General features: G+C 40.2%; 1 protein-coding gene across 7 annotated transcripts; it reads right to left on the reverse strand.

Moving 5' to 3' along the window:
* Positions 1-168: 168 nt before the first annotated feature.
* Positions 169-24914, reverse strand: gpatch8 (G patch domain containing 8). Of its 7 annotated transcripts, none has more exons than XM_037978564.1 (9): positions 24765-24842; positions 17289-21303; positions 14374-14446; positions 9956-9997; positions 7654-7721; positions 6668-6754; positions 6394-6537; positions 5490-5626; positions 169-5192 (listed from the first exon to the last, which is right to left on the reverse strand). In XM_037978564.1, the coding sequence occupies exons 5-9, from the start codon at positions 7678-7680 to the stop codon at positions 1346-1348; spliced, it is 4242 nt and encodes a 1413-aa protein (XP_037834492.1). In that variant the 5' UTR covers positions 7681-7721; positions 9956-9997; positions 14374-14446; positions 17289-21303; positions 24765-24842; the 3' UTR covers positions 169-1345. The 7 variants fall into 7 exon arrangements, with proteins under 7 accessions (XP_037834492.1, XP_017289005.1, XP_037834493.1 ...); XM_017433516.3 differs by lacking the exons at positions 9956-9997; positions 24765-24842 and having other exon boundaries at positions 17289-17307; positions 20264-20300; positions 21226-21303; XM_037978565.1 differs by lacking the exon at positions 24765-24842 and having other exon boundaries at positions 17289-17307; positions 21226-21290.
* Positions 24915-26383: the final 1469 nt, after the last annotated feature.

Genomic DNA, 26383 nt, shown 5'->3' on the forward strand with positions numbered 1-26383 from the left:
TTAACCCCTTGGTTAACAGGATTATTAGCAATGTTTGCATATTTAAAAAAGGCAATAGTTAAGGTCACAAGCCTTTTTTGCTAACATTTTTTGGGTTGGAGCAAAATGTAACCACGTTTAAAAGAATAAGAAGACCTTTACAAAATCTGGAAGGAAAACAAAACAAAACACATGGACTCAAGATTTTATTTGCTGAAACAGAGTTATGTTTTTTTAAAAATACAGTCGCTACCTTTTTGACAGATTACTCGTTTGCCATCCCGGCCCGTTTTAGCGGGGGGATGATTTAGAAACAACCTTGATAAAATACATGTATGCCCAACTTCTATCCAACGTAACGTTTTTTTTTTATTCAGTAGCAGTCTCAACCTTTAAGAATGTTAAAAGGTTAATCTACAGCATTTTTATTTACAAAATACACAAAAGCCAAACGCAGCCCTTCCTCTGAAGAGCATTTGGAAAATAATTTAAAACAAAAATACAATTATTGCAGTATACTACAATCTTATTGTTACATGATGCAAAAGCATCATTTTGATGTACATATTTCAGTGCAATTCATTCACATGTATCCTCGAACAGGGAACAGGAGCTCTGCCTTTAGAGTATCAGGGATGTTAAAACCCCTACAACACATTTCCCCTACTTCCTTATACGACAGCGCCATGCCAGTTTCGACAACAGACCTGCCAGTTCATGTTATCATTGGCTTGATTTTCACATTACACACTGATGTATGTACAAGTTACAGCAATTATTTTGAGACCAAGAATCAAATCAAAAAAGCTGGTTGTCAGATGGGAACATGAACTGAATCAAACGTAACTAAACTGTCCATCTGTGACCACCTGCACAGCTGAAGTTGTTCATTTATGCAACAAAACGACTTCTTTGTCAACATAATTCTGCTTGTAGACACAATTATTATGGGTCTCTTTGTGTGTCAAAATTAGCAAAAGTTGTGGAAAAAAAAGTTAAAAAAAAATCGACATAAATCTCCAGTAATTTATCAAGTTATCAATGCACCGTAAATTGAAATAATAGTCGATTCCAAGAAAAAGTCTTTGTACATCTACACCCAGTATTCAAAATTATAAGAAGCAAGGAGGAAAAAACAAACAAACCAAGCTACATGAACCAGAAGAAAATCCTAGTGTTGATTTTTTAACCCCATGGCAGGTCCACCACTTTCTGACCACAAATTGCATGTATGGGTCAGAGTGGTTTCTCTTGCAAGACTCATGTTCAAATGCCTCCATGATGCTGCGAATCCTTGAACCGAGACAGTTCTGTCCTTTTTCAGTGGCCAAAAGCTTCAAATACCCAATTCAACTTTCATCATCACTCAGGAGCCGTGGTTAGGTGGGTGCTGAAGGTCCTGACCTGAGAAAATTGGGTGCAGGAGCGGGTGGAGTTGAAGAGCTGCTGCCGCAGCAGCCTGGGATGGGCGAGGTGCAAACAGTGTTGGATAAAGAGCTGCGTGGGGGACGTGGTGCAGAGCTAACGGTGTGTGGTGAAGTGCAGAAGCAGGGATGATATGTATGGGCTGACCAGACAGGAAGGCCGTTGGGTGAGCAGGAATCAGTCCTGCATGGCCCAGCGAGTGGCCCAGAGAATGACCCAGTGAGGGGGCCAAAGGAGACAGCGAGATCGGGGTTAGGTGGTGCTGGGGGATGTGATGCACCTGGGCCAACTGGGCATGTGCGGGGTGAGGGTGGTGGGGATGTGCTGGGTGGATGCCCATTGCTGCAGCAGCGGCTGCATGGTGTTGCAGGATGGCGTGTTGCATAGTGGTGATCGATGTTCCTGAAGCTACAGAGACAGTTGGCTGCTGAATGTGGATCTGCTGCAGGGCTGGTGGAGGGGGGGCCGGGGCCAAGTTGGCGGCTGCTGCAGCAGCGGCCGCAGCCGCAGCAGCTGAGGGGAATGCTTTGACCTGCTTGGCCAAAAGCTGCTGCTGAATGTGCTGTTGTGCAGCCTGCTGCAGCTTGCTGTATTTCTCCATCTCCTCTGGTGTGAAGGTGATCGGCTGACTCTCTAACGGAGCCAATCCATCCTCCTCTGCCTCAATACCATCCTCCTCCAGATTGGGGGGTGGGTAGGTAGGGTATGCATGCACTGGAGCCTGCTGCTGCTGCATTTCAGGCATGAGGGACTCCATCATTGGGTTCTGGGAAGGATCCTGTCCCGACTCTCCCTGATACTGGGGCATCATCATGGAAGGCTCCTGTTCAAACATTGGTTGGGGGTCTTGGTGTACCTGGTCTTCTACAGTGGGTTGCTGCTGAGTCTCTTCTTGCGTTACTGTTGTCTGAGGAGCCTCCTCAACCTTCTGGACAGGTGGGGCTGGTGGAGGTGGTGGAGGAGGGAACTCCCTTATGGGCTCAACGAGGATAACCTCTGCGTCTGCGTCAGAACCCTTTCCTGTTCCTGATTTCTCACCCTCGTCGGGTCTGGTTAGGGGAATCACTGGTTTCTTACCTGCCTGCAGCTTACCAAAAAGTGGCAACATGGCTTTGCTTCCCAGGGCCGGGGGTAGTTTAGGACCAAAGTAGCCCTGTGGTGGGTCCTTAATCTTAATTCCAGATTTTGTACCTGTGGTAGAATCATCAGAACTTTTTTTGGACTGAACCTTCTCCAGTAGCTGGCGTGCAGTGAGTGTGTTTTTCTGTTCCCCTGCATCGCGGGAAACCCCTGGCCTCAAGGCCTGAGAGCTGGATGAATGGGTGTTGCGGTTAAGGCCTCGTAATGATGAACGTGGAGACTGGGAGCGGTAGATGCACGAGCGGTTGAAGTCTCTGCGATGTGTCTCACTGTCCCCTCGACCCCTGGGGTTTCGTCTGTGAGGGGAGCCTTTGTTGGAACTGGAGGAGCGGCTGCCTGAGCTTCGGCTTCGACTGTAGCTACGCCTCCAGGATCTACTAGTGCTGCGGCTCCAGCTGCTGGAACTTCTCGAGCTGCTGCGGTGGCGCCGCCGATGCCTCTTCCTCCGGCTGTAGTTGCGTGATCGTGAGCGGGAGTCTTCTGAGGAGGACGAGGTGTACTGATGTCTTCTGGATCGCCTATGTCCCCGGCTGCTCCTCCGCTCGTACTCAGAGTCTGATGAACGCTTGGAGTGCCTCCGCCTGCGGCCTTCTGTGCTGTAGTCGCTGTAACTGTCTGAATAGCTGCGGCTACGCTGGCTGTAGGCGCTGCTTCCTGCCGAGGACCGCTCCGAGCTGCTAGAATATGAGCGACTACGAGAGGCTTGGCCACGATGGTGCCGGCGACTGCTGCCTCGTCTTTCCCCCCGTCTTGACGAGCGGCTGCAGGATCGGCGAGATTCTTCACTGTGGTGGCGCCGCTGTTCCCGTGGGCTTGACTTGTGATGGCGTGAGTGTTGGTTGTTGGAGCCACCTTCTTCTTCACTCTCACTGCTGGGAGGTCTACCGTGGCCGGGACTCTTTTGGGCAGAGGTGGAGCAGGAGGCACTTTGGGATGCACTGGAGTCAGTCTTTTGTCTCTTGTTATTACTGTGCTCCTCACAGGGGTTGCCCTTCTCGTTACTTTTCCCATTTCCCCCTTGCTCTGCTCCAGACTTGGAAGGCACTTCCTTTGCAGCACGTTTCCTCTTGCCCAGTTCTGCTCCTGTGGCTGCTCCCCCTCCAGTTGTCAGCTGAGCAGAGGAGACAACAGTTTTATCTTCAGGCTTTGGCTTAACTTTTTCCTTTTCATCACCAGCTGCCTCGTCTTGATTTTGGCCCTTGTTTTTGCTCTTCTTTCGTTTGTGTTTCTTTTTCTTTTTGGGTTTTTCTTGTGCTGCCTCTGTCTCTTCTCCTGCAGCTTCTGTTGCAGTTTTTTCTTTCCCTTTGTGTTTCGAATGCTTTCCAGACTTCTTATGTTTCTTCTTTTTCTTTTTCTTCTTTGCACTACTGCTGGCAGTCGCAGCTTTTTGCTCAACACCTTCGGATTTGCTGAGATCTCCCTTTATTACTGGCTTGTCCTTTTCAGTGCTTGTTTCAGGTTCAGGTGCTGCATCTACTTCAGCTGCTGAAGCTTCCACCTTTTGGCCCTTGTCATCAGGCTCCTCTGAAAGCTTAGGGGACTTTGCTGCTTTCGCACCATGAAGTCTTCTGTTTTTCGACAGTTTGAAGTCGAAGTAGAGAGGATTACAGCTGTAGGACAGGGAGGGTTGAGCTTTTGTAAATTCAAGAAGCTCCGTGGGCCACTGTAGCGTTGTACTTTCATCTTTGCTCAGAACTGGAAAGAAGGGTCCAGTGGGGATTTTCGGACCAGTGTTTGAATCTGTTGCATCCTGTGTGTTCTCTGCTTTCTGAGTGGGAGAAGAGGGCACAGTGGAAGTTGCATCAACTGCACTAGAAGACGCATTTTCATCTGGCTTTACTTTAGGTGACAAAGGAGCCGGCTCTGGGTCAGCAGCTGATGCGTCATTATCTTGTTCTTTTTCAGGTTTACACTCAGCAGCTTCACACTCCGTCTGATCAAAACTTTCTTCGGCCTTTTTTTCTTCCTGCACCTCTTCCTCCTCCTCCTCATCGTCTTCTTCTTTGCTCTGACACTGTTCAGTCGCCTTCATGAACAGCAAGAACTGGAAGTTGGGCTTTACCCGACAGTGAGCTGGAGGTACATAGTGATAGTACTGAGGTTCCCGTCCTGTAAAGCCTTCCTCTTTTTTCATCATCATCTTAAGTTTGTTGAGAGTGGAGGCTAGTGAGCCCCCGTCATCAGGCGGCTGTGTCTCTTCCATTCCAGCTGCAACACCTTTCTCTCCTCCTTCACCTACTTCGGGTACTCCCCTAGGACTGTCTGTGCTGCAGCCTGGTGCCTCCTCTTGTCCTGCAGCCTTTTCTCCCTCTTGATTCTCCTCCTCCTCCACTGCCTCCTCGCCATGATCCGCAAACACAGCAGCTGCTGTCTCCAACTTTACTGGGGCTTTCTTGGCAAAAGAGAACGACACGCTGACTTTGGAAGCACCGCTAGGAGTTGGAGAAGAAGAGGTGTTCTTTCCCAGAGAAAAAGTAATAGCTGGACTGGGCTTTGGGGAGGACTGTTCAGTTTTCTCTGCAGGTGAGCTCTCTAAAGTAGCATCTGTCAAAGTGGGGTTCTCATAAGTCATGCTGTCACAATCTTCAGCCTTTTCTCCATCAACAGCAACTGTGGTTGGTTTGAACATGGGTCCACTTCCAGGCGTTCTAAAACACACAAGTATGACACCGATGTGATATGAAAGATGACAGACATAACAGTAACAAAGTAGAAGCTTGTTATGATTATGAAATATGCCATAAAGTTGAAATATTTCTTAAATATAAAAATAGAATGTGACACAAAGGATCTACAAAAGTTTCACCTTCAGTAAAAGTAAGTTGTTAAACTTTGTGGGTTTTATTTTAAGTGCTGCAATGATTTTTAAAAGCTCAAGACAACGCACTCTGCAACTGCAGTTTCCAGTCCGGCCAGCAGAGGGCTCTCCAGTAATGGATTCTTACCGGTCTTGTTTGTCCTGTTTCCTCTGCTCGGCCAGCTCGTGCAGCCTCCGCAGCATCTTTTCTTGCTTCTTTCCATCTTTCCGAGAACGGGACGACACATTACGAGCAAACTCTCTCTGCTTCAGTTCTTTCAATCTCTGCGGAACATAAAAGCAACAGGGCAGGAAGACGTGGTGAACTAAATGTCAGGATTTCCTTGAAGTATTGAAAATGAAGATAGGTTTGTATTAATATAGCCCCTTTCACACATGTACTGTTTTCTACTGATCTAGTGTTGGTGTCACGTGACTTACTGGTGCATTTCTGAAACATTTTGACACAGAAATCTGATTCAGCTGAATCTAGTAAAATATACGTATCACTTTCAACACAGCACACATCTGAACTACTGCAGTGACATTAATACACACAGACACACAGCAGCGGGTTCATTTGAGCATTAATCATCTGTTCAGAGGAATCAGACTTTATTACATACATATTGAACAGCACTGTCCAAACCACCCTTCTTCATGGTTTATCCTACGTTTGCCAGAAGCATCTAGTCATGTTTTAGAGTGTTTGAGAATGACAAACAAACAACAAATGCGCAAACAAAAATATAAGATTTGTAGCCGTTTGCTTGCAGAAAAGTAGTGGAAAGCTGTTCATACACTGCTACAGTTTTCCCTCCAATTGTTGTGTAACTAAAACAAGAATACAAATTGTTATGAAAAGTTGACATATTTTATGCAAAATATTTCTTGCAAGAATAACATTTTGTCCCGTTTTCAGTCACTGACAGTTAAGTATGATTAACAGAAAAATCACTAATGTTTAAAAAACTTCATGACATTAAGAGTTTTAGGAAAGCATTTGTTACACATTTCATGTGATAAAAGAGTTTATGGAACTTGACTCGTACCTGCTTGTGAGCATGGTCATAGGAGTTAATGTGATTGTCAAACTCCTGGTGTTTAGTGTACTGCTTGTCACATAGTTCACAGTAGAAATTTGCTCTTAGGTCTTCCAGGGCCTTCGCAATGGCTTTCTCCTTTTCCACCTGGTCCTATTTTTAGTAGGATTTATAAGAGAAAACAAAGTAATGTGTTAATGAGGGTTCAGACACTGAAACAGTGTAGTCTTCTACATTCAGACATGTTTAACACAACACTTGTACCAGTCCTGAAGAACCTCACCTTGTATTTTTGCCGCAGCTCTTCTGTATCCTCTTTTTCAACTTCAAGCACTCTCCTCTTCTCTGTGGCATCCTCTGCATAGTCCAACTAAAAAGGACAAACACAGACAGTCCAGCATTTGCAGAAAAGACAACATTTTGTGAGTCAACAGCTGTCCACATCATCTTTCATGCCACTTAGAATCTGGATGTGGTAGCATGGTGCTTTGACAAGCTGTCTGCAAGACTGAGAGATGGAGGTTATGAAAACAGAAAATAAAAATACACAAATATGACTGTAGGTTTTCCAAAATATTTTCTCTACTTTGTATTTCCATTACTTTGCATTGTGGGACACAACTTATTCACTGAGCATAAATGGTATGTAGACAAAAAAAGGTCAAACATAACTCAAGGTAAGAATTAACATTTTGACAAATGCCAGTGATGCAAGAAGAAAAATGTAACCATCTGCATGTTTGCTGAGATAGCCAGTGTCAGGGTGCTTTTTAATGAGTTTAATGTTCGTTATCGCTGAATGAAACATGCCTTGTCCTTAAAGCTGTTATATACAAAAGCACAGAACAGGTTCTTATATAAAATATATATGATGTAGCCTCCATATTGTAAAGGACATAACTCATGTCTGCAGCATTGATAAATATGAACTCGGCACAAGTTATTAAATCAGACAGTTGGGGATTACTTTAATGATGCTGAGCTTCACACAACTTCATCAGAAGTTCTGATGGTGCTTTTTGAGCATAAATGTTTTATTTCTGTAATATAATAGCCTCCGGGGCTTTTAATCAGATTTGTCAGCATAACATTTATAATTTTTCAAAAAACTATGAACGTAATCAAGTGGCCCACATCGAATAAAAACTCGTTCAGAACATTATATACCTATTGTCGGATAAGTTGGATGCATGTTTTGCTCTATTTTGCTTTTACACCTGCTCCTACTAAACACAACAAGAACACAAGAAGATAAAGTGAGCATCCTACCTCCATCTCCATGCGGCCCATCCCCATGACATCATATTTAAGGATAATGGGCACAGGGTCGGTGCGTCCTGAGGGAGAAGAGACAGAGAAGACTGGTTGAGTTTTTGAGACTGGGACGAAGGACTAACTCGAAGACAGCCTGCTTTTAGAGCATAGGGTGCTGGGGTTAAAGAATTTTGCCTTGAAGTGCAAAGAGACCAGAAAGCTATAGTGAACCAAACACCAGCCATTCTCACAGCTTACTGCTGCCAACTACTGCAAAATGCTAAATTTGACCAAGCTGTTGCTTTGCTGCAGCTTTTTTTGTTGTTGTTGCCGTTTTAAATGAGGCCATCGGGGCTGCTCAGCAATATTCTGAGTAAAAAACACAAATGTTGCTAGCTTTTTTCTATATTTTTTTCCAGTGTAATTGTGCAACCCATACCCCATTCTCTATTCATTATTTGCTGAAGTCTCGTTAAACCAGAATGCCAAGTTTATAAAGAATGCTGCAGCTTGAGGAACCAAGTGTGGTGTTTTTGCATTTTGTGTGTGAATGGAGTTGCAACACGCCTGCACAGATGATACAACTGCTACGTCCTCCATAAGAGGAGCAGAACACAAATATTATCTGAGGCCTATTGCATCATCTTTTGCTGAACTGTCTGCAGGCTGATTAACAATCGAAAACCCTTTTCACTGTTCTGAGGTCCAGATGTGTTCACCTGTCTCAAGACCTCTTTTTTATCATGACGGGAGGTAAAAGACTGTTTTTTTCTGTCTGGTAAATCTATGTTATGTAAGCTGTGAAAAGAGCTAGAGCAGAAGGAAATTAACTGTAGAAAAATAAACAAACCAAAAGACAACCAAAGGAACAAAAAAAGAACAAAACATTAAAGATATGAAATATATAATAATCAAAACTACTTTAGAGATTGACACAAAAAAATTGCTTAATCCACTTATAATCAGCCAAACAAAGCAGAGAGAAAGTAAATAATAAAAAAAAGACACAAGCACTGAACTACAGCAGAGTGACGTCACAGGCCAGGTGTCGCCATGGTGACAGTGCAAGGGATGGGGATACTTACCTGTTAAATATGGGTATGAGTAGGAGAAGGAAGGGGAAGACAGACAGACAGACAAATAGATAGATAGATAGACAGGAGAATCTCAAAACAAAAGGCATAAAAAGAATTTGGACTACTCTGCTGCTCCTGTTGCCAGCCAAATACAACAACCAATCTTACTGATAGTGATTATCAATTCAGTTTGGTTTCAGTTTTTTTCCCCCCTCCCACATACTTGTTAGTTTTTTTTTCCTTACATCTCTGCCATTGGGCTTATGAGGAATCGACAAGACGTGTTAATGTACAATTGGTTATGAAACCTTTACTATCACTTAGCTAGTTTTTCCTCATTCTGTTACAGAGCACTTTAAATATAATCCAAATATAATCCATAAACTTTAAATCAAAAGACAGAATTTGCATACATACTACAAACTGAGTCCTTTTTAGGATTTCTGCTTTGCTTCAACTTAAATTGATGACCTTGTACCATTCTGAATAAGGGAAAGTATAGAAACTGATGTTTTCTTGTAGTTTCTATGTGAAATTTAGTCATCACAGCCCAATGACTTTTTCATTCTGAAATCACTGATGTATGGGCATTATAACATGTAAAAGCCTGCCTGGACATTCAGTCCCACTGCAGTGTCTCTCAGCCAGAAAAGCTTCAAACCCAACACCTAACTCTTTGCAATTTTTGACGCTTTACTCAAGTGAAGAACTAAAAAGGAGGGGGCTATTTGTGTGATACTGAGATCACGTGGTTGCTGATAAATGTGTGGGTTCACACTCTTTCACAAGCAGCGACAGAGAAGTGAAACCAAAAACAAAGTCTGGCCTGTTAGGCAGCCACTGCAGTGGTCTGTCTGAATGGAGTCACAAGCAAGGCAGAGAATTGAAGATTCATGAACAATTACAGTCATCCCAAACTATCACCAATCTTTAAACACAGTGACAATACTTCCACATTACCCATTCCAGTGGAAAACAAAGGGACCAGACAAAAAACAATGTGCATCTAAATCACAAGGTGTGAATCACAAGGTTAAAAAAAACTGAAAACAAACAAAATGACAATGTTCTAAGAGTAATACAGATGCATGATAATATACAAGCAGCAGAATGAGGACTAAGACGGAGAGAATTGAAAGCCTATGTAGCATTGGTGCTCTGATGAGAGGAAAATAAAAAAAATGGGAAAAAAATAAAACAAACAAACAAAAAAATCAATTGGGGGATAAAATAACATTTACCACTAAGTTTACCATCAGCACAACATGGGCAGGATCAAATCGCTGTAAAAAAGAAACACCAATTGGTTAAGCAGGAAGATTGAGGCACATAGAGAAGGGAGGGTGGGGTTGGGAGTGTGATTGGGAGGTTTCGGGGCATTCTTTACCGGAGGGGCTTCCATGTGTCACCCCCCACCCCACCCCCACCCAACTCATTCCTTCATTCAGGGCTAGATGCTTACAGGGATTATCTCTTACCACTAATCCAAACCGCTTGTCCAAGTCCCCAGGCCCCTAAAGTGGTGTCATCATGCCTTCTGAACAAAAGTNCCCAAAAAAAATAAATAAATAAATAAATAAAAACAGACAATCATTCCATAAGACTAAGCCTTTCCACTACAGGACATTGGGACCAGTAACTTTTACATATTCATCTTACAAATTATAGATTTGTTTCAACCCAACATGGTGCAGTGGAATCCTGGCAGCTGATTTTTCTTAGCAACTAGTAAACAACTGGACAGGTTTAGTGTACATTATGTACAAATCAAAAACAACTAGTAATGCTGGTTATGTGAATGTATAAATGGGAACTTCTTAGATTTCCAACAATAAATTACAAAGAAAGCACATTTTGAATAAAGTGCTCTGTTCTTAACCCACTGATGCCTTTTTTTTTAAATTTGATCCAGACCAGTTTGTAAATTAGAAATGGAGAAGTAAAGACTACTAGTAATATTCCAAAAAGTTCAGATAAACTGAAAGCTCCAGATTACTGGTCATCAATTACCTGTAGTGGAAAAGAAGCTACAGCAGCAAACATGATCTACTCTGTGTGTGCATATCTGTGGAAACATATTTTACCTTGGGTAAAAAGAAAATGATAAATATGTGTAAAAGTATTTATGGGGGAGAATCCTGAATAAAGGTAAAGTCAGGGGTTACACCTCTCTGACAGGTGATGGATTGATTTTTTGTTTGTTTGTTTTGCCACTTTAACCTAGAGTAAAACATCTGGTCTGAGCTGAAAAAAAAATACTTCTAGGGATGACCACCATTTTCCCCCTTTGAGCTTTTTGCCTTGCAGACGCTTGTCAGCCCAGTTAGCAAATCTCCTTGAGATCTTAATTCCTCACTAGCCTACAGCCAGCAAGCTCAGTTTGTGAAGTACTAAACCCCACAACAAATGAACAGATGAAACATATAATAACGTACCTGAGAGAAGAGCTAGCAAGGCTTTAGGCAGTGCTTAGAGCAGGTTTTGAATTACTATGAAACAGCTACGTTTGTTTAAGTGCAATTAGGGAAAAAAATGATGTACACAATTGTAGAATTACAATCTTTTTATACTATGAAAGTGGTGGTTCAGTGTTTTACCTCCAGCACTGCTTAAAGCCCTAGGTGAGTGACAGTTTGAGGCAGGCAGGAGTGCACCTCTGGGACAAACATGCTGTGCAGGAGGGGCAAAGAAACGGGGGGAGGATGGAAGCCTGTAACCATGGGGACAGAGACACTCGGAGTGTAAAAGGCGGAGAGGTTTTCCCTGTAAGTTGACTCTATGGCCCAGTTAAGTAGCAGACACATATATCTCAGTCCCACATAATGACCACACACATACACTCACACAAGTTTCACAGTTTTAGAGGTAGAAACAGGTAAACAAGCAGAAGGGGAAAAACTTGTCTACACTGCAAGCCATTCAAAGTCTGAGCCGTGGTTACAGCCAATCAGATTACTCAACAGCAGCCACGGAAACTCAAAGAGGAAAAACAACAAAAAAAATCTAAAATATGTAAAGATGATGATTCTAGGGGATGTGATGGAATCATGGCTTCCTAGAGCTACCCTGATTTCACATATTCTTAATTCTTTGTACAAATCAAAAGACTTGACTCTTAAGCAGATTCAAATAAAGATTTAGTGATTATGAAGCAAAGAGGAAGAAGCTGACAGAGGCCATTAGCCTACAATACACTGTAAAAGGGATGTTACACTGAGGTCAACTGCAGAGTGGGAGAAAGAAAACACACCCACACATGCATACTGACATACAGAGGGGATCCAACAAACCTTACCTAAAAAAAGGGGCAAAAAAGGACAAAAGAAGAATAAGAACAAAGTCAATACAGTGAAAAACTTAAAGAGGGGACAATGCTGTAAGTTCAAATGTCAACAGCTGTCTCTTCTGGCAAAGACGATAGGAAAGGAGAGGAAAGGATAGCATGATTATCCTGCAGACGTCAATGACATGATGGTGTGATTATTGTGTGAGCCTACGCTTAGGTCTGCTTGCAAGTTTGAACAGAGACAGCCGTCTCCGATACGGGGACTTGAATTCCGACAACAACTGGACACAATTTGTTGCAGTCTCATCTGCCCACAATGTAGGATGCTTACATAACCGCATGAATGGTGCCAGAGGCAAAAACAAGAGCACAGTCAGCCCCTGCAATGTGTTCTCTCCTCCACACAAAGCTCATCCTTATCACATCAAATAGATTGCTATTCAGCTTTTCATGGCCAGATGGAAATAAACATTGATGGATGGTGAATACTAAGTTCCGAAATTTCTGCTGCGTTGTCAGCCTGCCCAGAAGGAAGCAGCTTCCAGTTCTGCTTTTTTCCCTGACTATAGCTGGGCTGAAAATACCTTTGAGGCAACACAAGGAGCCAATGCCATATATGTACATGGACAAAGGAAGGTAGAGCAGCACCAGCACAGCTATACAACCACTCAACCAGGCACTTCGATTAAATGTGACGTCTTTTGAAGATCAAACAATCAAAATGTTAAATTTGAGCTGTCAAATCTCATTGTAAAAACAAAGATTCACTGATGCCTGTCAGGCCTGAAATGTGGAAAGTAAACCTCTTCAGTCAACAGAAGATGCTAGTTTTCTTACGGTAGGTGAAACATGGTACTGCAGGTTAAAAAAAAAAAAACTATTCCACGCACTTGTCTAAATACAAAAACTTCTACATTTTTTAATTTGAAGTCTTGGTTATTTTATAAACCGTGTATATGGTCAAATGAAAGAGTGTTGATAGTTTGGGTTTGTGCTGGAAACTGTTTCTTGCAGAATGAGACATGTTTTAAATTAAATTGCTCATATTTAGAACACAGGTTACTGGCAGATTTATAGACAGAGCAATGCACTTGAGCAGAAGTGGCAATTTCACAATAAGAGCTAGATGAACAAGGCAGAAATTGCCGTAATGGTTTGCCTACAAACAATAAAGCAGGACATGGTAGAGGAGAAAGACAACACTAAAAACCTGTAGAAACTTCCATAGAAATACAAGCTCCTTGTAGACAACACTATACATAACATCCTTGCTTAGAAGAGTGCATAAATGTGTCAGAATTTTAAAAAAGTGTTTTGGGGGAAAAGCTTAAAAAAGGAAAGATGGAAGATAATGAGGCCAGGAAAGCCGATGAAGAAACGGGGAAGGGAAATGCCAGAGCTCTGCACCACTGTTTCTGAGTCTATGAGCACAGCAGGTTTAAGCTAATGAAGTGCTAACGTCAGCCAAGACCAACCCACACATTGAGCCATGTTCAGTCTTCCATTGCCATTACTGAGTCATTATTGTCTAACGGCACAGAATGTCCCAGAGAAAGTTTACTTCCTTACTGTGGATTAAAAAAAATATCTCTCATAGAATTAATTGTACATGCAAAGCATTTGTAACATTACTCTGTAGCATCTAACTTCTGGCATGTGTTGCTGAGGCAAATGTAGGAAAATATAATATGCCGTCTGAAGTCCAGTGTTTTGCATGCCCATAAAACATTCATAGGTTGTCAGTTACAAACACTAACACTACGTTCATGCTTCAAGAAGTCTGCTGTACATGATAGGTGATTGCCCAAAGCAGAAAGGAAATAAATGCCCAAGATTCAACAGCAACAACATTTAGCGCCTGTAACAAAGACACAAACCCAAACATGTGAGCTAATCAAATGTGTTTCAAGCCAAAGATCCAGGAGGTGAATTGGTCAAATTTGAGTTTCCTTTAAGCTGAATGCTGATTCTAGGAGAAAGACAGTTCTAGTCTGGTTTGCTGTAAACTAAATGCATCACAGGAACGCCCATAAATAACACCATCTCCCAACCTTCAGGGTCTTAATCAACAATCCTCCAGGAACATTTTTTTACACTTCAAGTTCAAGAAAGCAGCAGCAAAAAAAGCAACAAAATGAACCTGAATGGTGTTTAGTTTTGTTTTTTTCTTTTTTTAAAATCATAAACCCTTTTGTATACAGAAAAAGACAAAAGGAAATAGTCAGAGGAAGGGTGTGAAGAGAAATGAGAATCTGCAAGTACAGAATAAACATAAACAAAGAAAACCTGAAAATGTCAGGGGGAAAGAAAATGAAAAGCAGTGGTGGCTCAGCACCACCACCATATACAGTTCTGTTTTCAGTGCATTCTTACCCTGCATGGTTTTGCCAAGGCCTTGCCCGGATTTCCAGCCATGTTTCTGAAGCAGCCGGTGCCCGATGTTATCCTAGCAGAGAGAACAGAGGAGAAAAAAACCAAAAATATTCCAATAATAAGAAGAGCTATACCCTGTGGGCTTGAATGAGAAACAATAATAATAATAAAAACAATTAAATCACACTATCATCATAAGCACAACCACCACCACCATTATCATTATTGTCATCACCTACAGCGTGTAACAGTCAGTGTCTTCCAGCACAAGGTATGTTAGGGCAGTTTGGGAGAAGGATTAAGGCTGGGAGACTTGAGATGTAGGGAAGGGTTTTTGATGTTTTAAATAAATACATAAGGCTATATGTCACCTGTGAACTACAAGATATTCTGATATATTAAGAGTGCAATAAAAAAAAAAAAGGTTTGGCAAGCAAAAAAAAAAAAATGGGCATGAGCACTTTGATTATTCACGATTAAGATAACACATCAAGTTTCATCCACTAAGTGAGAAGTTAAAAGAAGGAAGGAGAGGGCAATATATGTATCACACGCATACATATATGATCCACTACAGCGTAAGATCTTAGTACACAAAGAAAAGTGACACAAAACAGGTATGGAAATCTAGCAATAACAAAACAAAGACCGAAAACTCCAAGCTTGCTGTGATTCTGTAACCATGACAAAGGGAGCACCATGAAACATTCAGCTGTCACAAAAAAAATTTAGCAAGAGGAAGAGAGAAGTGGAACTAATGGGCCTTGGATTACCATTACAAGGCCCAGGGTGGACAGACTATGCATGTGTGAAGGGATATGTGAGTGTGCAGGTGAAGATAGGGACAGTGTGCTTGTAGCGCCATTACGTTGACTAAAAATGGCTGTTGTGCATGTTTTAGGACACCTTCTGTATTTTTTGTCTATTGATTATTGTCAGAATTTAGCTAAGTACACGCTTTTTATTTTAATTAATTTTATGCTGTCTGTACAACTGATACTTCCCTGAGTAAATAACCTTTCATAATTAGCATTTAAGCTCTTACAATCTCTATGTCCATCTACTTAAATTATTTCTTTCTTCTTTTTCTACTGATACCAATAATTGCTATAGAAAACGCTGCAAGACCAATAATATGGTCATGATCAGACAGCTGATAAGAAGTAAAGAAATAAGAAATAGATAAAAAAACATACACAACAGCAATTGCTAGCACACTGTAGGGCCAAATGTGCAAGTTAAATATTGTTAAATCGCTAGTATGAGTCAGAAAGATAAAAACATTTAAGTGAAATGCAAGACCATCCCACCACTACACACTACAGTACATTGTCAAGCACAAATAAACAGGAAACAATGAGGTTTCTTTATAAGCAGTATTTTCTGTTGTGATTATAACTATTCCAAGCTTGTCTAACATTCACCAGAGTGCTGCATTCTATCAAAAACCATACAAACCAAACAAAAAAGGATATTTATAATCACAAAGAGACTGACATCAACTTTCACAAACAGAAAGTGAAGGGGTATGAATAAACCAAAAAAAATAGCATGCAGCTTTTTGTTAAAGAGTTTTAACAAAAAGGGTCGTCGGTGTTAGTAGCGCACTGTGAACACATTCAGAGGGGTGGGCTGAGGTGGGAGGGCAGGTTAACAAAACTCCAGCTGTGTTAGTCTCAGGTGGATCAGGCAGAGTGAGGAAGGTGATGGCTCAACGGGGCTCGATTAGATCTCTTTGACAAGAGGTCAGGAAAAAGCAGAACAGAGCAGGCTGAGCCATGATGAGGGTGCGTTTTCGGGTGGTGGAGGTGAGCTGGGCTTGTAATGGGTTAGAGCATGTGAAGGAAGGGGTCTCAAACACAGAGCACACACTGCATCTCTACCCAGACATTTGCAATTTAAAAAAATAATAATGACCTAATCTTTTATTTCAAATCTTTTTTTTTTAGTTCAAACTGTTGCCAATGCCTGCCGGCGCTCTTTTAAATATACTTTGGAAAGAAAAAGTCTCATGTCAACACTGTGAACAGATATTTTACCATTACAATAACCAGAAAAATATCTAAATATATATATATCTAATCATCGAGTTGGCTGATGCCTTCATACTCTAGAGAGTTGCTCAAGTCCTTCATTTCCTGTTTCTCTGAAGAGTTTGGCATTTTGTCCTTCTGTTTTATCCATCTATGAGACATACTCTGATGTTTGGATTCAATCCTCTGTGGGAAGAGAAAAGGGATGCATCTGTGCCGAGCCTCACTTGGTAGAGAGACAACTGGAGGCAAGAAATCAGCTCATAAATCTGAAGACTGGAGGTTAAAAATTTAGCTTATGACTTGGCATGCGGTGCTTGGCAGTTTCTTGTACATCCCCTGACTTACGAGTGCACTGCAGTAATTACCACTACAGCTGCAGCCTTTGCGTCTGCTTTTGTCCTTTAATCCAGTATTATGCTGCAGCAACACTCTGGAAGTCAGCTTGAAGGAAGGGGCAGATTAAAAAAACACTCAAAACTATCAGCTCAGAAAACTCTTGCTCAGTCTTTCCTCTGTTTATTCATTTATTTTTCATTACCAACATTGGAAAAGTCCAGAGGATCAAGTAATACCATGTAAACATCTTAATGCCCAGCCCAATATCAAATGTGTTTCAGCTTGCTTATCTCATTATTATTTTATCTGATTTAAAACAAAAACAAGTGGAGCAGGTTGGATAAGACAACAGTTTGCAATTGTTGACAGTAAAGAGATTAGGTCAAAACGGGCTCAGCAAAGGTTTCGAGGCCAGAGATGAGGTGCAGACTGAGTGTTTGACTACAGATGAGTGCACCAAAAGAATAGACAGACAGACGGATGAAAGCAACGACGGCGAGTCCAACAGCAGTGCAAGTGGAGTGAAGGCATTTCCATACGAACCTGGCTTTAAAATACTGGGCTGTCAAAAAAACAGTCACACGTGACACAACGTAAGAAACCGACCAAACGCTTTCAACTGTAATTCTGCTAGCTTCTCTAGTTCTTACAAATACAAATCTCTCTCTGCCTTTAAACAATCATAATACTGTATAAAAACAGGAAAGGCAGACATTTCAATAAATCCACCAACTGACTGTTAATACAGAAGAAAAAATAAATAAAAAGAAAATGTTATCAAATCAAAAGACATCTACAAGGGGTGTTTTTAAAAGTGTGCATTGTGCTGTCATTGGCACAATGCATGGCAAAAAAAATATGGATAAAATAAGTGATATGCAGGGGACTCCACCTAGAGACCTCAGAGAATTTAGTCTTATTGTCACCGTCTATATGTCCATTTTTATAACGGAACAGTATGTGCACGATTTGTGTGTCCCTGTCTGATAATAAGAACTTGCCATGCCTCAGAGAATAATAGGAATCGGAACAATAATATAAACTTCCAAGCCTGAACTAACAAAAAACTAATTTTCTGTTGTTTGGCTTCAGCAACAGATCACACCTTCTGTGTGTTTCAAAGCCGGAGACGAACGCTAAGGGAAATCCGTCTCATAGAAAATGAGCTGCTGGTTGACAGGCTCAGCTGGCTGTTGCTCCTCGTAAGTTTTAGCTGCTTCCTTGAGGTCGGGGCTCGGTACATTCCTGGTCAGTGTCAGATGTGACAGGTGAGACTAAATGGAAGCAACTGCTGAGGTCCACTGAGAGGCAAACGAGCTAAAACTAAAGTCCCATGAGCACAGTGAACGGGGAAAACATGTACATGTGTCAGATTCAGTCTCAAGCAATAAACGATTTTATTATTTATTTAATGTTTTAAGTGACTGTTATTGTTATAGAGAAAAGGGTCTGATTAAATAATTCAATTTTAAAATTATTTAAAAATAAGATACTTACCCCATATGTCTGAAGCCACAAATCAAAAAATGTATCAAATTGTAGTTCAATAATGTTGTCAAATGACTGTTTTTAGTTCATTTTATTTTAAATAAAGCAAATGGACTTGGGGTTGGGAATCAATCCTAGCCAAGACCCCAGCTCTTCCACCCACTGAATTAAACTAATACCAAATGTAGAGCCCATGATGATCTAAAATAAGTCAGTTGCTTTGACTTTTTGGTGCTTAGTTCTTTATCTTAAATAGGTAATAAAATAATCAAAATGTTAACAGGAACAGGAAGATAATAGCTACAAAGTATAATCCCACATATTTAAGAAAAAGCTAACTAAAGTCAAATTAGGCTACAATAAATGGACTGGATATAGTTAAGGATGACTGGTTACATTAAAAAACCACTAACTGTTTTACTAGGAATTCAATATTCCAGTGGCCTGCAAAGATGTGTTATTCAGATTTCCTGTGTGGTTTCTTTGGCTCTGAGGCTGCCCACTGCATATCGCTGTGGTAGTGGGTCAAGTAAAGGGAGGAGGATGGCAGGTTTAAGGGACTGGGAGGAAAAACTGTAGTAATGATTAAGACAAGAGTGTTGAAAGAACATTGTACTCAATGCTACTAAGTTAACACATGCAATGCAAAAACAGTGTAAGGAGAAAAATAGCAAAAACCAATAGGAAGGACAAAAAGAGAAAAAGAGATCCCAATAACATACCACAGACCTCTAGCTGCCTATAAATCACACACAATAAATGGCAAGGGAGGGGCTCTGAGAAGCTGGGCTGAAGCATTTATTAACAACTCTGAAATGTAAGATTAGTGGACAAATACTCCCATTTTAGAGATTTGCATTACAGAGACAAGACCAGACCTGTGAATGAAATAATTTACTTTAAAATTTCATGTAATGTAAAAAATATTTATGGAATTGTGCAACAGCCTACCATAAGGCATATGATATATATGATAATTTAAAGATTCTGGGAGATATTTCTTTCATATTTCTAGAAGCTACAAACATCCAGATAGTCAAGAATCTCCATATATTCATACTTGCTCATCTTTTCACCTTTTTTAAGAGACTATACTTTCAAAACAAAAATATTTCAAGAGACTAAATATTAGTATTAGTGATTACTTGACAGTTGACAGCACCTCTGCTGCAGCAGTTTTGCCACAGACGTATGAAGAGCTGTGCGATGCTGCAGCATGGCCCTCAGCCCCCCTCCACAAATAATAGCACAGGAGTAAAAGAGCTGCTCAAGCCAAGCAAGCAGGCCACCTCTCTTATGTTTTCCTTCTTCTCCACATGAAGTGAATTTAAGATTATGAGAATGTATTTCATAATGAAACTCTATTTGAAGAGCAAATGCTTAATATTCATGATTTAGTGTTAGATTTAAAAGGAAATTAGCTGCTGCTTATTAACTAAAAACTCAAGAAAAGCTTGGTAAGACTCGTTTGTGGCCTACAGCTTTATTCATTTAAATAATGAGTAGTGGTAGTGGTAATTATGTTCACTAGAAAAGTCTGTGAATTAAAAGTGACTACATGTGTTGATTTAAAAAAGTTGATTTACAAGTACCAATTTAGACAAATACGAGTATGTTTTGCTTCCCAATCTGGATCACAAAAAATAAAAATATTATTTTTCTTTTATAGATCTATAGGCAGAGTTTTGGCCTGCTCACCAGATTGCTTCAGAGACAGAAGAGGGATGGAGAGAGTGATAAAGACAGAAAAAGAGAGCCTCCTGCGCTATTATAGATGTGCCTCTTCAGCAAAAAATGCAGTCCCAGTTGCACAAGCACCATGCCAGCACAGAATGACAGAGGGTACTGTACACCGAATCACTGTGTAGTAGGGAGGGAGCGAGAGAGAAACACAGGTAGGAAGAGAGAATAGACGTCAGGTGTGACAGTTGTGAAACAGAAAGAGAAAGGTAGAGAGAAAAAGACTGTCAGAGAAGCGTTACAAGGACCCTAAAGATAGGAGTAAGGAAGCAGAGCGTGCAAATACAAACCGGGTCATTGCTGCTTAGCTAATAGGGGGCCAATTCGCTGCAGGAGAGAAATGTCGAACACCCCAAGTTGTGTACAATAAGATAACTGTCCTATAGATAAAAATACTGTACACTAACACAGATATTCTAAAGCTACATAGATACACACTCACTCAAACACAAATGTAACCATTCACATCATCTAATGAGCACTCTTTTGTCTGCTAAATGGAGTGGAATAAGCACTGTCTGCTTTTGTTTAATTGATGAATTTATCTAATCCGAAACCATCCTACATACAACATTAGCCATCTGGATATTTCATTCATATCTGATCTCCAAAAAATGTAATTATTGTGTACTGTATTAGGGCTTTATCTATGAAGATCAAGATGAAAACGTATTAATTAAAATCTTGTAAAAAAAAAAAAAATGAATCCTTAACACCAAAGAAGTTCAAATTTGTACATTTCTGCCAATAAACCTCACTCAATAGTTCTCTGTCCTGTACCCAAAATTAAATCTACTCATTTCAAGTTGTAACACATTTTTCACATCAGTATCTTTAGTGTTGAACAGCTACAGCTATTAACGACAGTGCTTCATCCACTCCATGATTACAGAATGATCTCATTGTACTAAGATGACTAACAATGACTAATGTGAGACTTACAAAAAAAAAATAAAATCCAACAGTTTTCTAAGCTCTACGTCAAACAGGAAGATCTAAGATACAAATTATCATTTTAAATGTCACACTGAAATGGAGAAGGTGGAGGACATGGGAAGCGGGAGTAATTTAAAAAGGTATTAATGGACATTGACAAGTGATTCTACAGGTTAGGTGGCAACTTTGTTCAAGATAATACTGGATGCGTCTACACGGACAGTATGGAGTAAAAACGTCTCTTATTCCTCCCTGGACCAATCATATCCACTCTCACAGCTGGTCCAATGGCGCAGGATGATGAATGGAACCTTACCGATTCGATGGGCTTGTCCAGGGACGCCTGCTCCAGCTCCAACTGACCCTCTTCATACTGGTCAAAGTGATTCCCACCCTGAGAAATACACACAAACATTTTATTCAAGAAGCAGAACTGAAACAATCATTTGTTTGAATGGAAAGATCCTTAACTATTATAACAAAAATTAGAATTAGCTAAGGGGAAGACTCTGAAGAACATCTAAACACTAACATGGATGGACCTGCAGAGACTCAGTGCCTTGGTTTCTGAGCGTTTCATGTTAAATTTAGGTCCAAAAACAAGCAGTACACAAAACATCCAACATTCCTTTTGCTTCAATTTCTTTGTCTTATAAATGTTTGAGCCTTTAGGGTTTGAGAGGCAAAAGGAAACACCAGATAATGATGACCTGCTCCATTTTAACTGTCTCCACCCAGTGTTATCACAACAACCAGCCGATGTGTAACTCTATGGTCCCACACAAAACACATGTAAAACGCACACTAAGGTTCCATCCACACAGGAATGGTTATTGAAAATATGCAAAAGTTTATTGTTTCAGCCTTGAATCTACATGAAAACATTGTTTTAGAGGAATGTTTTTGAAAACATTCCCCTGACAGAGTCGATTCGTGTTGGTTCTTAAACAGATTTAGTGACTTTAAATAAAAACTCAATTTGAACATTATAAGTCTACGCCTAAGGCATAGCTTTACAAACTACAAAATTATATTCAAGCTACTGGACTGTGTCAGACAAAGCAAGTAATGGGTTTACCACCACAATGAAAAGCTTATAAAATATTTTCTGCTTCCTCTCTTTCACAGCACAGGAGAGATAAAGGTAACGTTTACGAGTCCATTTTCTCCTGACCTTAGTAAAAGCAAGACTTTGCTAAACTGATTTTATGGTAGTACAATGTTTACAACCCACTTGCCAAATAAAAAAAACAAACAACACACTGAGATTTTATCTTTGAGATATTTTCTTCATTTACTGGACATTTAACTTGGCATTATACAGTTGACAGCTTCCCGTATCAATATACAAAAATGTTCCAGGAACTTTGTAAAAACAGACTTTCTGTAAATAGATTTTTTTTTTCTCAGCGACAAAGCCATGCAATGAGCTTTATATGGGCATCATTCCCTACAGAATCTGCAGAATCAGCTCACCATGATGAGGTGAATTGATGCTGCCCTGCTGACCATAAATTCAGCGAAACTAAATCCTACATCCGCATGGATGAAACCTGGGATTATGAGAAGAAGAGATGCTGAGGAAAAGCAAATAATTTATTCATGAACTAATCAATGGCTCAAAGCTCTTTTTCCTTATCTCTTCTCCAGACTTTCTGCTAAGAGCAATTATTGTGTTATCAGCACCACCCTCCACTCACCAGACAGTCCTTTCACTCTTGCTTGTTTTCTCATCACCTTGACTCAGTTTTTACTGCAATGCTGCATAGGAATGCCTCTGTCCTCTTATCATTTCAAGAGTAAAACTAATAAATTTGTGCTACATCACTTAAGATGCTCTATACCACTCCGAATAAGAAAACAAGATGTTAACAATCGCAACCTAAGACTTTCTTCAATGAATGCTGAAGCTCCAACCACAGAGTAAATCGATAAAAGAAAAACGTTGGGCAGAATGCACAGCAGATATTAGTTCGACCATCTGTGGGTGTTTCCTGGGTCCTGCTGCTTGGCATCAAGATTTAATCCATTGAGTCAGAGAGAAACTTTCTGAATACTGAGCATATGAATGCCTTCACAGCAGATCTCTCACACAGAGCTCCACTGTGCTGTGCCAGAGCTAAACTCAACAGACTCATTCAGACCGCACAGCAATTCACCTCTCCCTGACAAAATAGCTCAAAACACTGTTCTACAGCAATTGCAGTTGGGGTAAAAAAAAAAAGAAAAGGCTATTTTAAAAACCATGTCTTGCATTATCACCAGCTGCAATGGGTTTCATCACATGTTTAAGTCACTTTTAATACAAAAATTACATATATTTGATCAATTAAAGAGCATCGGAGTAAACCAGGCTTTCCGATCCTAGTTCACAAACAGCGCATTTCTTATGTGAAGATAGTAACTGCAAATATAAATACAATCAACAGGGGCTTGAGGAATTTCGATTAACATTTTTTAAGTAGGTATTCAAATTACTGATCTAATGAAGTCCTTACAGAAACTTTGCTGTCGTTTGGCAAGTCACTGGAAAAAATAACAGATTTACAAACATGATTTCTATTTAGAAATCACATCCTCGTGTTCACAAACTATAACACAACAACTCTGCCAACTGAATGACAGGAATACTAAAAAGATGCTTGCAAGACTTTATGTTTTAAAAGTCACACGACTGTCTGAAAGAAGAGATGGGACAATTGTTGTTTGGCACGACAATTACAAGCAAGGATTTGGAGTAAAAGGTCTTAGCATATTTCATTTTCAGTCCTCGGTAATCACAAAACCTGTTGGGTGACTTTCAGGTTTTCATAGAAAGGTGTCACCTGAGATGGGGATTTAAAAGAAAATTAAGGATAAACATAAGATTGCAAAATCCAGTAACAATTTCAGACAAGGTTTTTTTTGTTGTAAGATCAACAAATGGGTCTGTTTTTTTTGCTGGGTGTGGTCTCAGATCTCAGATAAACAAGTGGAAGACAAATGGTTCAAAAACAGGTGGTGAAACTCAGCTGCTCTCACATGTATTTCAATATACAAGGAGAAAACGACGTGAAACCACTAGATTTAAAAATGTTAATAATAATTAATGAGTATAATAATACAGATACATTTTAATGACAGCTGAGAGAGAAACTCAATATCAGGTCTGCGTTGGGCTCACTTCTTTCCTAATGAAGATCATATTCAAAATAGAGAAATAAAACTAAATGACATACAAATAATTAAAAATAAACTCAACGTGGCGTTATAACAACAGAAGCATTAATGAAATTCACACAACACACACAGTTATAAACATAAGGGAATCGACGAGTTGATTCAAATCTAATATCAATGTCCAAAACTGGCATTTTGTGATCCTTTCCGTAAATATTAGAATAAGATCAACTCGATTAGAGGATTGTTGTAAGCTGGTGAAGAGCTGCGCTGGTAGAACGGTGATCAAAATGGTCCGTTTCAACGAGCAAATACAAGCTAGCTTGTCAAACATCGTTAGCATATGTCGATAAACAGCCAACAAACCCAAGGTCACCATCAAACTGCTTGATATTCAATGCTTTGTGTTTGCAGCTGCGAGATTAAAATAGTTAACGTAACAGCAAAAGACTGATAAATGTGCCGAACACGTAGGAGCGAAGTCAAATGCAGGACGTTCGGGAAGTTATATCGAAAGAGCCGCAGTGAGCTAGCGTTAGCATGCAGTGCTAACAAGCGACATCGACACCGACATGTTTGCGGGCTGTTCGTGGAAATATTTCCGCTTCCAGTGGCATTTAAAGCCCCTTCGATGTTCCGAAACATCTCGGCGTGGCTAAACTGCTGCAAACGGTGGGGTTTTGAAACGCGCATTACCTGGAAATCACGCTCTTCGTTGAACCTAGAAAATCTGTCGGCCATTTTCTGAACACAACAACAGCAGCAGCCGCAGCAGCAGCAGCAGCGAGTCTCTCCTCTGACCGTCCGACAGAAACGCGCTGTGGCGAGGATGTGCAAATGACTGAGACTGCGGTGGATTCACGGCTCACATCCATCCATCAAAACATTCCCGTGAAACACATGGGTGGCGAATGAGGCGTATTAAAAGGGTCCGATCTGTAATCAGTGTTTAGGTTCAGAAAAAAAAGCGAATTTTACGTTTTTACAGAAGATCAAATAATAAAAGTTGGATCATAGAGGGGCCAAAGAAGCTCGTTGTTTTGGGGGCCCCTGCCTTTTTATTTTTAGTGTTTAGATATTTATGATAAAATATACCAGAATTAATTGTTTTTTAAAGTAAATATTAATGCTATTTGTGATATATTGTATTTTGACTGTGTTGAAGACTCTTCACATTTATAAGAAGATATTCAAGTGCACCACATAAAAAAAGAAAAAGAAAACTGTTTTTTTTTTTAAATAAATATTTCATGCTTCCCTTTTGTGGCTCATAAACATTTGTTTTCGTAAATAATTCTTGTTTGTTATTGATTGTTTTATTGATGCAGCACTAAAGAAATACTACAGTGGTATTTTGTTATGAGGATAAATTTATGACAATATGTAATGCTAAATATGCTGGTAAAATGCAAGTACAAAGTCCAGTGTGTAGATCATGATAATGAAAAGATTAAACAATTGGGAAAAGAAACATTTGTATATATACAAGTTAAATACATATTATACTAAAGTTTTAATGACTTTGAAATATTCAAATTTTCACAATTTTGTTTTTCTCTCAGCTCTGTCAGTCACAGCTTGCTCCTTGCTGGGACGAGTGCCAGCTGTTATCTGCAAACGCCATATGGACGCCACAGAGATTGTCAGCACATATGCAGAAGATCTAGACCAGGAAGTTACAAGGCAGAAGTTGGAGTAAGTTATTTTCAAGTTAAGCACCTGAGAATCCAGTATTACAACTTGAACTTCATGGTATTTTTGCAATATAGAAAATTCTATGTGTTCTGTTAGGTATGACTGAGTGAATGAGTCACAGAGGTCAAACACCCCTGCAGGTGACATGAAAGAGTGTGACCATGACCTGTACCTGCACAGTCCCTGTCACATCCTGTGAGTGTGAGCGCAGTGCTTTAACACCTACATGCAGGCATCAGTGAGGAAGGAGCGTCTGTCCTCACTGGCACTGCTTCACATTCACTATAGCAGGTACACTGACCTTGACAGCGTTGTTGTTGTGTTTGCAAAGAAACACTCGAGGAGGATGGAGCTGGGCTCCGTTCTTACTCCAGACTTATACACGACATGGTGGGCAAGACTAGAATTGTTGCCATGTGTAATTATATATGCTACGTTTGTGTGGTAAATAAGTGTTGCAAAACTAGATCCGTTTTAAAAACTTGTGCGTTAATAGATCTTTAAAGTAGTGTTTATATTTCTATTCATGTAGTGCTAAAACTTAATGTGCTATTAATTTTAGAGGTGTAATAATTTAATGTGCTCAAAATTGCAATCGTTTGAACAGAAAAAATAAGAAT

This window comes from Kryptolebias marmoratus, linkage group LG12 (assembly GCF_001649575.2).
Source record: "Kryptolebias marmoratus isolate JLee-2015 linkage group LG12, ASM164957v2, whole genome shotgun sequence".
Taxonomy (NCBI): Eukaryota; Metazoa; Chordata; class Actinopteri; order Cyprinodontiformes; family Rivulidae; genus Kryptolebias; species Kryptolebias marmoratus.